We start from the raw sequence: 15926 nt of genomic DNA, 5'->3' as shown, positions 1-15926 counted from the left end.
CTCAAACTATAAAGAAGTTAAGCCACTCACAGAAAAGTGGGAAAAAGGAGAACATCATGTTAGGTGAAACACCTGAGACTCAGAGAAACAAACATGTTTTCTTTGCTATGAAAAACCTAGAATTCAGGTAAAATATCAATATGACTTAAAGGGAAATGGGTCTGTTTGGTGGAAGATGTGATAGATGTGGGGAAAAAAACAAATATAAAACTAAATTCTAAATGAACTGGTACCATAGAGACCTTTACCCTTATAGATAGACTAAAAGATATAACCCTTAACAGGGGTAAGGGGACAGCACCTGAAAGGAAGTTCCCTAGAGAGGGTGGAATGAGTCTAACTTTATTTTATTTATTTATCTTTTTGTCTCTGGCCAGTAATTTCCAGTAGAGAAATCATTGCTATTCAAATGAGATGTTTATCAAAGATCCCTTTAAGTTCCCTAAAACAAGACTGGTTTCTATCAAAGCGCTTTTATTACCTGCCTGAGGCAAAATCGGTTGTTGAAAACACCAAATGCTGCTGACAAAGAACATGGAAAGACCTGACTAGAATCCAGAAGAGAGCCAGTCCCCATCTAGTGCTGGGCACTACATGAGCTACTGGACGAGAGTAGCCAACAAGTGACTGGACAACCAGAGGTCTGAGCTACTCAGAAGCAAACACCCTGACAGGATGTATGCTCCAGTGCAATAGTGGCACACAGCCTTGGCGGGTAACCAATAACTTTCTGATTGGCTAAGAGATCCACTCAGTGTAAAGGAATCATATGTGGAAGTGGCAACCAGATCAAAATTCTATGGAGACAAAGATTTTACTCCCCATTGACAAGGTTTCACTAGTCTTTGGCTAAAAAGGGGGCTACATACTTCAAATTCTCCCAAAATTAATAAGGCTTATACCACTTAAGTATGCTGACTTCACTTCCTGTTGGAGAATCTGTTCTTCTTTTCCAGAAGGCAGCAAAACCTAAAGCGACAAAGCACTCCTCGCACTTCAGGTAACTCACAGCTGCAACCGCAGAGGAAGCGGGAGACAAGCAAGAATGCCGCTTCCATGACGACCTAACACGAGGCGGTCGGGAGAAACGCTGAGGATAGTCAGCACTTACCGAGGCAGAGATCCAGAGGCACCTAAGAGCTCATCTCAGAAGTAGACTTAAAACTCACCAAGGCTCAGGGAATTTTGTGCAAGGGGGAGGGCAAAGATTTTCACAGCCACAGGTTGAGTCATCATGCCCAGAGGCCTTCCTCCCCCCCCAAAAAAAAAACCCTGAAAACTGACTGCTGCTCCCACAACACACATTCCACAACCCGGGGAGAATACCCGCAAACCCACTGGAGAGGGGCCCAGTGGAATGGGGGCAGGGATGAAGGAAAAGGGTACAAATACATGAGGTATCCATGCAAAATATGTTGTTAATAATAACACAAAGAAAATAGAAAAATCATATCATCTGCACATAATGAGAATTTGATCTCTTCCTTTCCAATTTTTGTCCCTTTTATTGTGTCTCTTGACTTATTGCTATAGCTAAGACTTTCAGTACTATATTAAATAAAAGTGGGGACAGTGGGGGAAAAAGAAATGCAATATTCATGGGAGCATGTGAGTAATGGGCAGGAAAAGAAAGAAAACAAATATTATATATACTTAATATATTACCTACTGTGTTGGTTTGAGTCAGGTGTCCCCCCTAAACTTAGGTGTTCTGAATGCTAGGTTCCCAGCTGATGGATATTTGGGAATTAATGCTTCCTGGAGGGAGTGTACTGTTGGGGGTGGGCTTATGGGCTTTATAGCCAGTTTCCCCATGCCAGTGTTTGGCACACCCTCCTGTTGCTGTGGTCCATCTTCTGTTGGCCAGGGGGTGATGTCCACCCTCTGCTCACGCCATCGTTTTCCCCTGCCATCGTGGAGCTTCCCCTCGAGCCTGTAAGCCAAAATAAATCTTTTTCCCAGAAGCTGCTCTTGGTTGAGTGATTTCTAACAGCAATGCAACCCAGACTGCAACAGTAAAGTGGTACCGAGGAGTGGGATTGCTGCTAGACACCTGACTGTGTGGCTTCGGCCTTTTGGAGCTGATTTTCAAGAGGAATGTGGGAGGATTTGAAACCTTGGCCTAAGAGATGCCTCGCAGTGCTGTAAGTACAGCTTAATGGACTATTCTGGTCAGAGCTGAAAGACCTGAATGCAGTAAGAACTATGGACTGTGAGGTTTGGCTTATGAGGATGAGAAAGAGCTGTGCCTGGACTGGGCTAGCAGTTTGTGTGAGAAGCTTGCTCTTGTGCCCATGTCCTGAGAAGTTGTGCAGGGTTGCCTAGCGTAGAAATGAACTGGTGTGTGCAGAGGGATATGGCACAGAAAGGAACATCTTTGGGTGAACTGCTGCCCATTCAGCTGCAACTGAGAGATAACAACCTTTGAGACTGGGCTAGCTGACCTGCGCTAGGGCAACAAGAAGAATGTCAACTCTTTTGAAGGGGTCTGAGTGCTCAAGGAGTGTCCTGTTCTTCAAAGTCTGCTTTATTCCCTCCTGGATTAACAAATTGGCAACCTACCTGGTATCGTGGAGTATAAGAAATGCTGGAAAGGTCATTGAGTTTGCAACACGGTCTTGTGTTTTGGAAATGGCCATGGGCAGTGTGAAGCGGGTTTGCTGGTTGCCTGCATAGAGACCCCATGGGGCCATGAGGATGAACTGTGGCTTGCAGTGGAGACCCAGTGGAGATGCCAGGACCATGAGATGGCTGCCGAGGTGCTGCCGGCCCCGATGAAGTTTCCCAGGACTGTGAGTAGCATAGCTGGAGGGGCGGAATTGGAATGCCAGAGACTTGTTGCTGGTTAGAATTATCGGACTTGAAGATTTGTCACTGGCTAGAGTTGCTGGACTTGAAGCTACAGAGTTTGATGTTTGCCCTGGTTGTTTTAAATCTTGTATTGGTTGAATGTTTCTTTGTTATGCCCAATGCCATCTTTTGTAGTGTGAATATTTATTCTGTGCCATTATGGGTTTTTTGAGGTTATATTTTGGTATTATGGCTCAGTTAAAAGATCTTGAACTATGGGAATGTATGAACATCATTGTAATTGATAAAAACAATGGGAACTTTTAAAATGAGATGAATGCATTGTATTTTACATCATGTATGGATATCAGTTTATGGGGGCCAGGGGCGGAATGTGTTGGTTTGAGTCAGGTGTCCCCCATAAACTTAGGTGTTCTGAATGCTAGGTTCCCAGCTGATGGATATTTGGGAATTAGTGCTTCCTGGAGGGAGTGTACTGTTGGGGGTGGGCTTATGGGCTTTATAGCCAGTTTCCCCATGCCAGTGTTTGGCACACCCTCCTGTTGCTGTGGTCCATCTTCTGTTGGCCAGGGGGTGATGTCCACCCTCTGCTCATGCCATCATTTTCCCTGCCATCGTGGAGCTTCCCCTCGAGCCTGTAAGCCAAAATAAATCTTTTTCCCAGAAGCTGCTCTTGGTTGGGTGATTTCTAACAGCAATGCAACCCAGACTGCAACACCTACTATACATACAAGCTGTACATCAACTAAAAAGGAGTCGTTGTAAATAATAATGAGCCTAGCACTAAGGTGCATGCTCAGCCTGTATACTGTTTAGTATTTGAAGGAGGGGTTTTCCCATGTTTCCATATCTAATTTCTTCATTATACTATGTCTGTTTATTATTCTTTCCACCTTTCAATAGAATTCAACATAGACTGGAGCTTGCATGGATGTCATCTAAAGATTTCAATATGCTATAGTATATATACATATAGTATATATATAACATATATATATATATGTATATATATATATATATATTATATAGTATATAGTATATAGCAGATTTGTGATGATCCAAGAAGCTTCACTCATCTCAAGTCTATGATTTATTGTTCTTCTCTCCAAATGAATAACCCTAACTTACAGAGTTTTATCTGTAGTCCACAACATGATGAATATCTTCACACTACACTCAGTTATGGAAATTAATTGCCACAAGCATGTTAGCATGCAGCAAAAAGGATGTCATTTCTGAACATGCAACCATTTTACAATGAAAATATAAAACTGATTTTGTGCTACTATCCTTTAATTAGCAATAATGGAAGACAATGCCATAGAAGGAAAAATAATTCATCACAATCTACTGATCCATGGATGCTGAATAATGAGGAGATAGATTACATTCTAGGAAAAAAAATATGGGGATTATTGTCTTCAGTGATATTGGGTAACTGACCAGGTGATATTGGATTCATGATGATTTTGGAGTATAAGGCTGTTGAATGATTGTTTCTCCAGGTAATAGTAAACACATGAAGATTTGGGGATTTTGCAGATTGACTAGTATGGGGTTCTGAATGGATGTCAGAGAACATGAGCTTTTCTGACTGCAAGTGGCACTGCTTCATGTCGGAAACCACAGGAACATAATATGCTAATACTCCGTGTGTCTGTATAAGCTCAGAGTGGCATGGGCCCTCCATTTCCATTTCACTTCACACCTCACTTTGGATCCTGTGCTGAAATCACCTTACATGATTTCAAATTATGTTCATGCAAACAGCTTGCTTATTCCTCATGGGGAACAAAATTACATGAGCTCATACCTGAGACGTGTTTACCACAGACATGATGACATCATGGCCCCAGAGGCAGAACATGATCCTCACAACTTGTTTTTAGCTAGTGTTTTTCACCCGGATGTGGACATCAGATGCAGCGCCCCAGGGCAATATGACACATACAACTCTAGAGACGGTGGTACAAGCACAAGAGACAATAGTTGAGGGGTATCAGTGGCTTCATCAGTCAACCACAGTAATAAAAAGAGACACATATGCACACAAGGACGAGTGATACATATTCATCTGCATGTCACTCTGTGTGTGTTCCACCTCTGTTCATGCTGTTAGGTGGAAGGAATGGCAAAGATGCTGTCTTTGATTTTTGTCTTCTTGCTCCTGAAACTTCCTCTCATCTTGTGCAGTTTAAAGAACAACAGTTGCCTGTGGAAAAGAAAACACCATAGAGTTCATGGTGAAGATACACAAACTGAATGTGTTTTCTTACTTTATGTGAAACCCTTGCGGGGAAAGAGTTGGCTCTACATTCCTGAGACACAGTAAGTGCTTTTCCATGTTGTTATTATTGCTTCATTATTATCAGGGATAAAGCCTGAGAGGCTGTGGGTTGTTGACAAACATGCTGCAGATTCTGGTTCATGATATGACAATGATCACTTCATCCACTTTACTGTCAGTGGTATAATCATTTCTTTCTGATGTTTGAACAAAAGTTGATTGTACACATATTCCAGTTTCTTCAGCTAATCTTGTGGGGATGAACATCTGGTATGGTTCCATTTTATGGCTTTTGTGAATGTGATACTAGTAACATAGGGTTTCAAGTTTGTCTGAGATAACTTGGCATCATTTTTTGGACATGGTTTTGCTGTATCATATAGTGGCCCTAATTTTAGACTTGTAGGAACATCCTCCATTCTGATGTCCAGAAAAGCTTATATCCCCACCAAAAAATGTAAGTGTTCCAATTTCCCTGCAATCAGAACAGCATAGTGCATTGCTCATTACTGTGGACAAGGTATTAATGGAGTTTCTTTTAAAATTTTCATATTTCTATGTATGTTTATGATTTATCATATGCTAACTAGTAATTTGTCCCTCATTAGGAAAATCCCTTTTACAATATTTTTCTATGCATTGGCTGGGTTCTCTGATTTTAGCATTTAATTTTGCATTCTTTATGTCCTTGTCACTAATCAGAGGTCAGGTTTATAGCTCCAATATGTTCTTGCATTATACAGGCTAAGTGTTTGATCTGTTCATTGTTACTTCTGCTATGCAAAAGCTTGTGAGTTTAGTGAATTCTCATTCATCACATCTTGCAAACATATCCTGACCTACTGCAACTGTGTACACAGAGCTCACGACAAGCTTATTCCCTTTCCTTCCTTCTGTTAACTCAACTGGTAATATATCATGTGCAGGTGCAAAATGCTTTTCACAGTGGATTTCAGAGGGTGAGATAGAGATACTGATGTGTTCTTCAAAACATAAATATATAGATTCCCCAGCACAATTTGTGCAAGAAATTATCTCACATTCAATGCACATTTTAATCACCTTTGTCAAAACTGGTCATGGTACAATGTCATTTAGAATTCTCCATTCAATCTCAGTGATGAATCAATCATGTGAGGTACCATTCACATTTTTCATATATGGCTCTTTTGTGTACTTTGAGTAATTTTTTGTGAAAACTCTTACATCATATGTTCTGTTCAAGATGTATTATAAAATTAACTGATTTCTTTGCTTCTAAAAGATATTTATAATTTTTCACATGTGTTTCTGTTGAGAATGAAATGCCTATAAGGTCTTTGATAAATTTTCCTACATCAAGAAAGGTAGGGATCTAAATTTATTCTTCTACATGTGGCCATCAGAATTGTCAACATAATTTGGTGATGGGCTATGTTTTATACAGAATATGTTTCACAGTCTTGGTAAAGTCAGGTACGTGTAACTGTGTAGGTCTTCTATGCAGAGTTACTATTTTTTATTCCATTACCATTCTCTTTGTGGTACTCTGATTCTGTAGTGTAACATGAAATCACATTTTTGTATCTTTCCAAAATATTTCAGACAGTTGGAATTATTTATTGCATTTGTGATTTTTATAGTGCCCAAAACTTTATACTGTTATTGTTTCCACTTTTGTGAATAATGGTGTTGGAATTTTGAGAAAGACCAAAGAATTAGAGAAAACTACTAAGATATAGGAATAAGCAAAATCTTTATAAATAGTATGATAACCATATAGGACATAAGGCCAATTATTTACAAATGGATCCTCAAGCAATTTAAGATTTTATACAGCATTTCCCCTGTTACTATGCAAGACTTGTGTAGGAAGTATCAGCCACTTTGAGATCATGAATACCATGGACACATTTTGTCTGGAAGATTGTATTACACAGCACACTCCCGTTCCTGGGCTGTTACATTCTTACTGCCACCTCTTCTGCAGTGCTCCCTGAACCTTGCAGGGCATAGTCAAGATGACTCCCTTAGTGCTGCACTGTAATTCCATTATGATACTTTAGTGAGTTTTCATTCTTCTAAGTGGTCACCACCATCTTACAACAGAAGTTTCTCTAACAAAAAGTGAGGGCAGTATTAATACATTGACATGAGTACAAGTGCTTAGAGGGCAGTTTCGTGAGCATCAAATATCCACGAAGATTGTCAACAGGAGTAGCTGCGCCCTGCCCCAAGGCCTTGTGACCTCCCCTAGCCAAATGCTTTTGACTAGGTTTTCAGTTTCAGCCATTAATTCCCTCCTATGGAGTGGTCCTCAAGTCCAATCAAAGAGCCTTGTTTTTCCCGTACCAAACATGACACAAATGAACTAGATGGTCTTTTCATCAGGCTATACAGTTACAGAGCTGGCAGGACCCACTGCTGATATTTGTTATTCAACAGGCTACATAGTCCTTTTAAGCATTCTGGCAGCCAGTTAACAGGAAAAAGACTTCTAGCTCAGCCCCAGCTTGATTTCTCAGAGATCTGAAGATTAATAGCTATAACAATAGGATATTACCATCTAGTCACAGTGAGCATCCAAATGCCTATTCAATAGCCTGCATTGTTTTAGGGGTACCAGGAGCCTTCCAGACCAAGAACTTGCTGGCTGTAAAATTTTCTTGTAACCATACATGACTTTTGGGAATAGTTTATCCACTGTCACAAGGTACTTCTGCCCAAATGGTCTACTTCTTACACATGCAATACTTAGCAAGCAAGAAGTAGGTATCCATATAGCTTACTCACAAAATCTTTGACTTGGGGCCAGAATGATAGCTTGCAAGGCCTGATGGCCAAGGTTTGATTCATTAGTACCCAAATGAAATCAGATATATTAAGTTTTCTTGCATGTGGAGTTTGTTTGCAGTGGCAAGGTGCTCTGGTGAGCCCATATTCTCTCTCTCTCTTTCTCTCTCTTGCTTTCTCTCTCTCAAATAAGTAAATATTTTCAAAAATAAAATCTTTATTTTTTTTCGAATTTTTGTTAACAATTTCCATGATTATAAAAATTATCCCATGGTAATACCCTCCCTCCCCCCACTTTCCCCTTTGAAACTCCTCCCAAACCTTCCCTCATCTGTCACCTTTCCTGAACTCAGTCCTTTTCACCCACAATTTTTTGTTCCCTTTCTTACATATTTCCAACATCCTCCCCTTAAGTCTTCCCTTCTTGTTACTTGCTAGCTTCTTGGACTCTACTGACTTTTATTCTACCTCACATGCAAATGTGAAGAATTGAAGCTAGAATCCCCACGCGAGAGAGAACATTCATCATTAATCTCTTTAACCTGGTTTGCCTCACCTAGTACATTTCCTACATCTAACCACTTCAATGCTACTGTGCTAATTTAAATTTTTCTTTCATTTGAATAAAACTACACTGTGTAAAGGTAAGTGCTCTAGCTTTTAGTTTGTCAGATCTAGGACATCTAGGCAGGTTCTACTTCCTAGCCATTGTGAATAGAGCAGTCACAAACAGATGAACAAGGATATTTAGAGTTAATTATACAGCTCTTAGGCTATACACCAAAGAGATGTAGAGCTGTACCATATGGGAACTCTCTTGTATGTCTCAGGAACCTCCATGCTGACTTTCATGATGGCTGTTACCAGTATACATTCACACAAACCATGCATAAGGATTCCTCATTACTCATAACATTTCCAGCACTTCTTGACATTTGATTTATTGATGGCAGTTATTCCGACAAGAGTGAAATAAATCTCAGAGTTGTATTCATTTGCATCTTTCTGATGGCTAAGCATGCAAAACTTTTTTACATATTAATTGAACGTTTGTAGTTCTTCTCAAGACAACTTTTTATCCAGTTCTATTAGCCAATTTTTGATAAAAGTTGTCTAATTTTTTATTATTTAGTTTTTCTGTATTTCTTTGTATATTCTAGATATATATTCTCTGTCAGATATATAGCTGACAAAGATTTTCTCCCAGTTGATAAGCTATGTCTGTTTTATTTACTGTGCTCCTTGATGTAGTGAAGATTTTCAGTTTCATGAGATTCCAATGGTTGATTAATGGTCATACTTCCTGAATGGCTGTTGCTTCATGCAGAAAATCCTTGCTTATGTATATATGTTGAATTGCTTTCTGCAGAGCTACCTTAATGATTATGTGTTTCTTTATACTGCTTTTATTATGGAACATTCTTCTTCTTGAATTATAATAGATAGCTTTAGTAGATATAATGCTCTGGGTCAGAAGTTGTCTTTCAGAACATAGCATACATCATTCCCAGCTTTTCTAGATTTTAAAGATCATATTGAGGAACCTGCATTTATCCCTATAGCCTGGCCTTTATAGGTGACTAGGTGCTTCTCTCTTACTGCTTTCAACATATTATCTTTGGTCTGTGTGTCTAGTAGTCTAATTACAATATGGTGGGGAGAGGTTCTTTTCTAGTATTTCATGTTTGGTATACTAAATATTCTCTGTATCTGCAATGTCAAAGCTTTCCCAGTTTGGGGGAAATTGCCTTCTATAATTTGGTTGAAAATACTTAGTATGCATCTAGGTTTAAATTTTTCTTCTTTGATGCCCTGAATGTTAAGTTTGATCTCTTTACAGAGTTCCAGATGTATTGAAACTCTCATTCATACATCTTATTAGTTTGTCTTTCTTTTTAAAAAAATTTTATTAGTTATGTATATAGTGTGTATACAGCCATGATTAGCCATTGTTAGCTTTCTCCCTGTCCCCCCTGGGATCGTGGGTGTTGCATTTTGGGGGTGGCCTTCAATTATAGGGAAGAGGCAATGTCTCTGTGCATAATGACCCAAGTTATGGCTCACATCATCTTTCAGCCCCCTCTTCTGCGAATTTCCCTGAGCCATGTTGGGTTCATTTTAGGCCTATTTCAGTGACGGGAGGCCTTGGTAGTCTCTGTGTCTCTGAATATCTGATTTCGTAGGAGTTGAGTGTTCTCTGTGACTGTCTCCTTCACCCTTGTGCTATTACCAGGTACACTGAGAAAGCAGGTCTTGCTAATTACCCCACTAATTCTATGCCTTCAGTTGCTGCCTTGGTGGGGTGTGATAAGCTGATTCTCTCCTCAGGTTCTCAATCCATCTGAAAAAGATAAGCAAATTCTCCAATGGAGAGTAAGGTCAGTGCAAGATACATCGATATCCATTATTATTTTACAGAGAATTTAATAGATGTAGGCCCTCTTGTGGCCCACTTTTGGTGGGAGCTTGATATTGGAGAGCAGGCTCGTTTACGGATATGATTCTAACTTGTTTCTCCCATTCAAGGTACAAGTTCCATTCCACTGAGTGGATATGTTAGACAAATCAAGAGTAGTTGGTAAGCTACCATGGCTGTGTGCCACCTTTGCACTTGTGTGAGCCTCACATCAGGTTAATAGCTGATGTGTTACTAAGACGACAAGTTGCTTAGACAGATGTTGGTCATTTTCCCCCAGTCACTCATGTAACACCTTCTGACACTAGACAAGCTGAATGTCTGGGATTGAATCTCTTCCAGTTTCCAGTCAGGTCACTCTATGTTCCCTCCCAATAGCAAATGTTGTCTTCAGCAGTAGGGTCATACCATTAATCTTTGGTGAGACATCAAGTACTCTGACATAATTCTGTCTCCTTTTGGGAAACCTATAGTTCTTTCTCATCAACAACTCACTGTGGATGTTACCCACATGCTGGTACTGGGAGTTACATGTCAGTGCCAAGGGAGAAAAAGGAAGAAAAATACAGGTAATGTAAAAGAGAAAGAGAGAAAAGAGATAGAGAAATAGGAAAAGATTGAGGATAATCTTTATCACACCCTCTCCAGGTCCCTGTGAATCAGGTATTCTCTCTTAGCACATGATGAAGGTTTGTCTTATTAGTATGTCTTTCAGGATGTAGGATTTTAAGGTACTATTTCCACTGGGTCCATTTTTGTTCCTCCCATTACCCTCTCCTCCTGCACCACCATCACTATTGTCAGTCCTTGAGATGTTTATTAGGTGTCAGCATCACAGGCAGAATCAGCTTAGAAGCCATAGATGAGGGAGACCATGCAATGATTATCTTTCTGTGGTTGGGTGAGTTCACTGAGAATGATCTCTTCCAAGTTTGACCATTTTTCTTCAAATTTCATTATGCCATTTTTCCTTACCGTATAGAATTCCATTGTGTACATATACCACATCTGAGTTATCTGTTCATCTAATCATGTACATCTGGGTTGATTCCAGCTCTTAGCTATTATTAATTGAGCAGCGAAAAACACGGTTGAGCAAATATCTCTGAGCTGAGGTTCAGAGCTTTTAGGGTAAATAACCAGTAAGGGAATAATAACTGGGTCTGTTGGTAACTCTATAGATTTTTTTTTTTGAATGACAAAAGGCCTCAGATATCCAAGCATATCCTCAGGAAAAAAAAAAAAAAAAAAAAACAACAACAACACTGGAGACATCACCATACCTGATCTAAAGCCATACTACAAAGCCATGGTAATAAAAATAACATGGTAGTTTTTCTTTCTTTTTGCTGAAATATTCTAGCCCTGTCATCCTGTCTTCCAGCTCAGATATTTCGTTTTATCCTGTATTCATTCTATTGGAGAGACATTCTAATGTTTTATGTTGTTGTTGTTGTTGTTGTTGTTGTTGTTGTTGTTGTTGTTTAATTTACTGTACCTTTCATTTCTAGTGTTTCATATCCCACTGACAAATATCTGGAACCTGGTCCTTGTTGATTGCGTGAATGATGGAAGGTCATAACTCCCTCTTCCTTCATGATGGTATCTCACCTGAGTTTATAATCATTGTTTACATGTCTTGAGAATGACAGTTCCACCATGAGAAGATGACAAGATTCTTTTTGTCTTCTAAGGGCCTGTTTATTACTGCAGGGATGGCATACAGTCTTTTCAGTAGATCACATATGGATTCTTACAGTTTCAAAAGGCACAACAATAAAAAACTTACCTTCTTGAATTTTAAAAATCTTTATTAGTACTCAGTTACCTCATGAGTATTCACTTACATTTCAGGGGGAAAGATTCAGTGCTTGAATTAGGGATCAAATGTAATTTTAGTAAAATGTGTCCCTTTTGGATTTGAAGAGCATCAAGTTAAGATATTCATTGCTAATGACTCTGTACTCTTTTTTCAGTTTACCACCTGAAAAATATGAACTTGGCTTGGCATTGGAGTATGCAATTGATGAGATCAACAAGAACCACAGTCTTTTACCTAACATTTCCCTAGGATTTTATTTATTTAGAGAACTATGTGAATTAAAATCATTTCATGATCTTCTATTATCAGCCACAACAGAAGAAGTACGTTGGTTTCCTAACTATGGGTGTAGCCCCTTTTTCTGTCATGCAGCCATCTCAGGACAAAAATGGGCAACATCTGCAATGGGGGGACCATACATCCAAATGGAACATGGTCCACAGGTGAGATTGTTCAGAAGTGGAGAGTGGGGATATTTTTTATGTTGGCCTTTTCATGAACATAGGGAAAAAGAAAGGATACTGAGTTTAGGTATGTGTTCATCTGTATATCTCAAAGCACTAATCAGAGACATGATGGCATCTCTCAACATGGTTCAGATGTTGTGTTTCATGTCAGTCCTGTTCTCATAATGCTTCATTTGTTTTTTCTCCTCTAGCTTATCTATGGACCATTTGAACCTATGTTGACTGATCATGACAGGTTTCCTTATCTATATCAGATGGCCACCAAGGATACTTCACTAACCCTTGCCATGGTCTCTTTGATGGTTCATTATACCTGGAACTGGGTGGGACTGGTCATCTCAGATGATGACCAAGGTATTCAATTTCTGTCAGACTTGAGAGAAGAGATGCAAAAAAATGGAATCTGCTCTGCTTTTGTGAATGTAGTCCCAGAGAACAACCAGTTGTACTTGAGAAGAGATAGAATGTATTATAAGCATATTATGACATCATCAGCAAATGTTATCATCATGTATGGTGACACTAGCTCTACTCTCGATGAAACAATTAGAACATTGCAATACTTGGGCACAGGAAAAATCTGGGTCACCACCACACAATGGTATGACATCTCAAGTACGAGATACTTAAGCCTTGACTCATTCCGTAGCACTTTCACTCTTTCTCAACACCGTGGTGATACTTATGGACTTAAAAAATTTATCCAAACTCTGAAATCTTCCAAGTACTTAGAAGACATTTCTTTGGAAAAGTTGGGGTGGATGTATTTTAAATGTTCAGTGTCAGAGTCTAAATGGAAAACCTTGTATAATTTTTCATCCAACATATCATTGGAATTGTTGACACAGCACACTTTTGATGTGGCCATGAGTGAGGAGAGTTACCATATATACAATGCTGCATATGTGGTGGCCTACTCTCTCCATGAACTGCTGCTTCAACAAGTAGATATCATATATATGGTCACTGACAACAGACCTCAAAGTGACTGTGGGAAGGTAAAATGTCCGTTATGATTGATATCTAGTGTCATCACTATTATTGTTTATAGAGTATCCCTGAGCTGGTAAATAATTGTCAAGAAACCTTTTTCCAACAATAAGGAGTTCTACATTTTTACATCTTAGTAGGTTAGATGTGAGTTTTGTTTTTAAAAAAATAGTGTAATTAAAGGTAACTGTATGAAATGTGTCTCAATTTTGTGACAGAAGACGTTAACATGCCCATTTGGTTTCAATATTTATAATATTCACCATTCAGTCCCATGGACACTCAGTAGTGAATACAGAGAATTTCTCTTTCTTAAAGCAGGAAAATATATGTATCAACACAATGTCTATCATGTGTGTTTAAGTTAATTCAGAACAAATAAAATTCATTCATATCTTCAATTTCATAATGATAGTCTTGAATGTAATCATAGAATTAAATAGTGTTAAAATTTATCTCAATCTCATATCTATTATTGGAAACATTTGTTTGGGGCATTTTTCCCAAGGCACATTGATATTAAAACTTGATGATAACATTAATTAGTTATTAAATTTATAATAATATATATTTCACACAAATAACCCTTTGAGAGTGAGAGAGTAGAGAAATTGTGAGGAGGTCCTCACTTCTCATTTCCTGTCTTAGTGTGGCCATGTTTATTTACAAAATGATATGTCTCTTTCAGTTGAACCATTTACTAAAGGACATGCAATTTACCAACCCTGTTGGAGACCTAGTGGATATGAATCAGAAAAGGAAATTAGACCCAGAGTATGACATTTTCAACTTATGGGATTTTCAAAAAAGTTTCCAGGTAAAGATGAAAATAGGACAGTTTTACCCATATCGTCCAAAAAGACAACAACTGCAATTACTGGAAGACATGGTAGAGTGGGCCACAGGAAGCAGACAGGTGAGATGGATCTAATTGTATATTTACATGGAGCAAAAATGAACCAAAGTGAATAAGATATTGTACATATCTGCATGAGTTTATAGGTACAAGATATTATCATTTGTGGACTCTCTTTTCACTTATTAGATTTTCTTATATTTTATTAGAAGAGAAGCAGAAATATGTTTCATATTGTTCCTATATATTCATACATATGATATGAATTGTAGAAATAGTATGTGTCCATTGTACTCAGTTGTAGTAAATGAAAAATAATGGCATAATATGATAAAGCATTGTTGCTATGAAAGGAGGAGTTAAAATCTGTATGTACTACTGATCATTTGATGTTCCTCAGATTCCTCACTCAGTGTGTAGTATAACTTGCATCCCTGGATTCAGGAAATCTCGGCAGGAGGGGAAGGCTCCCTGCTGTTTTGATTGCATTCCCTGCCCAGAGAATGAGATTTCCAATGACACAGGTAAGTTTAGACATTAGGAGACATTCTACAGAATGTTTATTTCCTCTGTCAAACCCATTAGGACATTGGTCGGACATAGAAAACATCTGAAGAGAGAAAAAATGTTTTCCTGTATTTAATGATTCCATTTACATGATCATAAATATTACAAATATAAATTACACTCTCCCCTTTCTGATACCATTATATATAATAATTTCCCCATTAAAATCTTTTTTCTTGTTTTTCCTTTATATATATATATATATATATATATATATATATATATATATATATAAATTTATATATACATATATATATAAGTATATATATATGTATTTGACTTGTATAGTTACAGACAACAAACCATGTTATTTCCATCCCCTCCCCTGCTTTCCCCTTCCTAACTCTGCTCTCCATCATATCCCCTCCCTCTCTCCATTAGTCTCTCTTTTAATTTGAAGTCATCATCTTTTTCTCCTATTATGAGGGTCTTGTGTAGGTATTGCTAGGCACTGAGAGGTCTTGAATATTGACCAATTTCTGTCCTGACAGTTGTATGTTAAGAGTGGTACCCTTCCTTTGCACTTACATTCTTTCCACCACCTCTTCCACAGAGGACCCTGAGCCTTGGAGGGTGTGAGATGTTTCAGTGATGGACGCTCCTCCATCCCTTTTTCTCAACACTATGTTGCCTTTTGGGTCATCCCACTGGTTACTGCCATCTGAAAGAGAAGCTTCTCTAACCAGAAATGAGAGTAGTATTAATATATGAGTATGAACATTAAGTGTAGTGCTTTCAAGGGCAACTTGGTGAGAATAATATATGCATTTATCCAGACAAAAGCAGGCTTTATACCCTTAAGGCTCATGACCTCCCCTGCCATAGGCTTCTGACTAGGTTTTCAGTACCGGGCATGTATTCCTTTCCATAGAGTGGATTCTCAGTCCCATTAAAGAGCAGTTGGCTTCACCAGAGCAGGCATGTCACTATTCTGCTCA

General features: G+C 38.6%; 1 protein-coding gene across 1 annotated transcript in view; it reads left to right on the top strand.

Annotated features, from left to right (window-relative positions):
* Nucleotides 1–15926, top strand: part of LOC123453243 (vomeronasal type-2 receptor 116-like) — a 39607-nt gene that overhangs the window by 8287 nt on the left and 15394 nt on the right. Inside the window, exons 2-6 of the mRNA XM_045130561.1 lie at nucleotides 12263–12551; nucleotides 12767–13573; nucleotides 14254–14481; nucleotides 14822–14945; nucleotides 15415–15422. Coding sequence (XP_044986496.1) covers nucleotides 12263–12551; nucleotides 12767–13573; nucleotides 14254–14481; nucleotides 14822–14945; nucleotides 15415–15422 — 1456 coding nt within the window. The remainder of the gene's footprint in view (nucleotides 1–12262; nucleotides 12552–12766; nucleotides 13574–14253; nucleotides 14482–14821; nucleotides 14946–15414; nucleotides 15423–15926) is intronic.

The sequence above is a fragment of the Jaculus jaculus genome, chromosome 12 (genome assembly GCF_020740685.1).
Source record: "Jaculus jaculus isolate mJacJac1 chromosome 12, mJacJac1.mat.Y.cur, whole genome shotgun sequence".
Taxonomy (NCBI): Eukaryota; Metazoa; Chordata; class Mammalia; order Rodentia; family Dipodidae; genus Jaculus; species Jaculus jaculus.
Note: the sequence above shows the minus strand (reverse complement) of the source record. Positions and strands in the feature narration are given on the sequence as shown.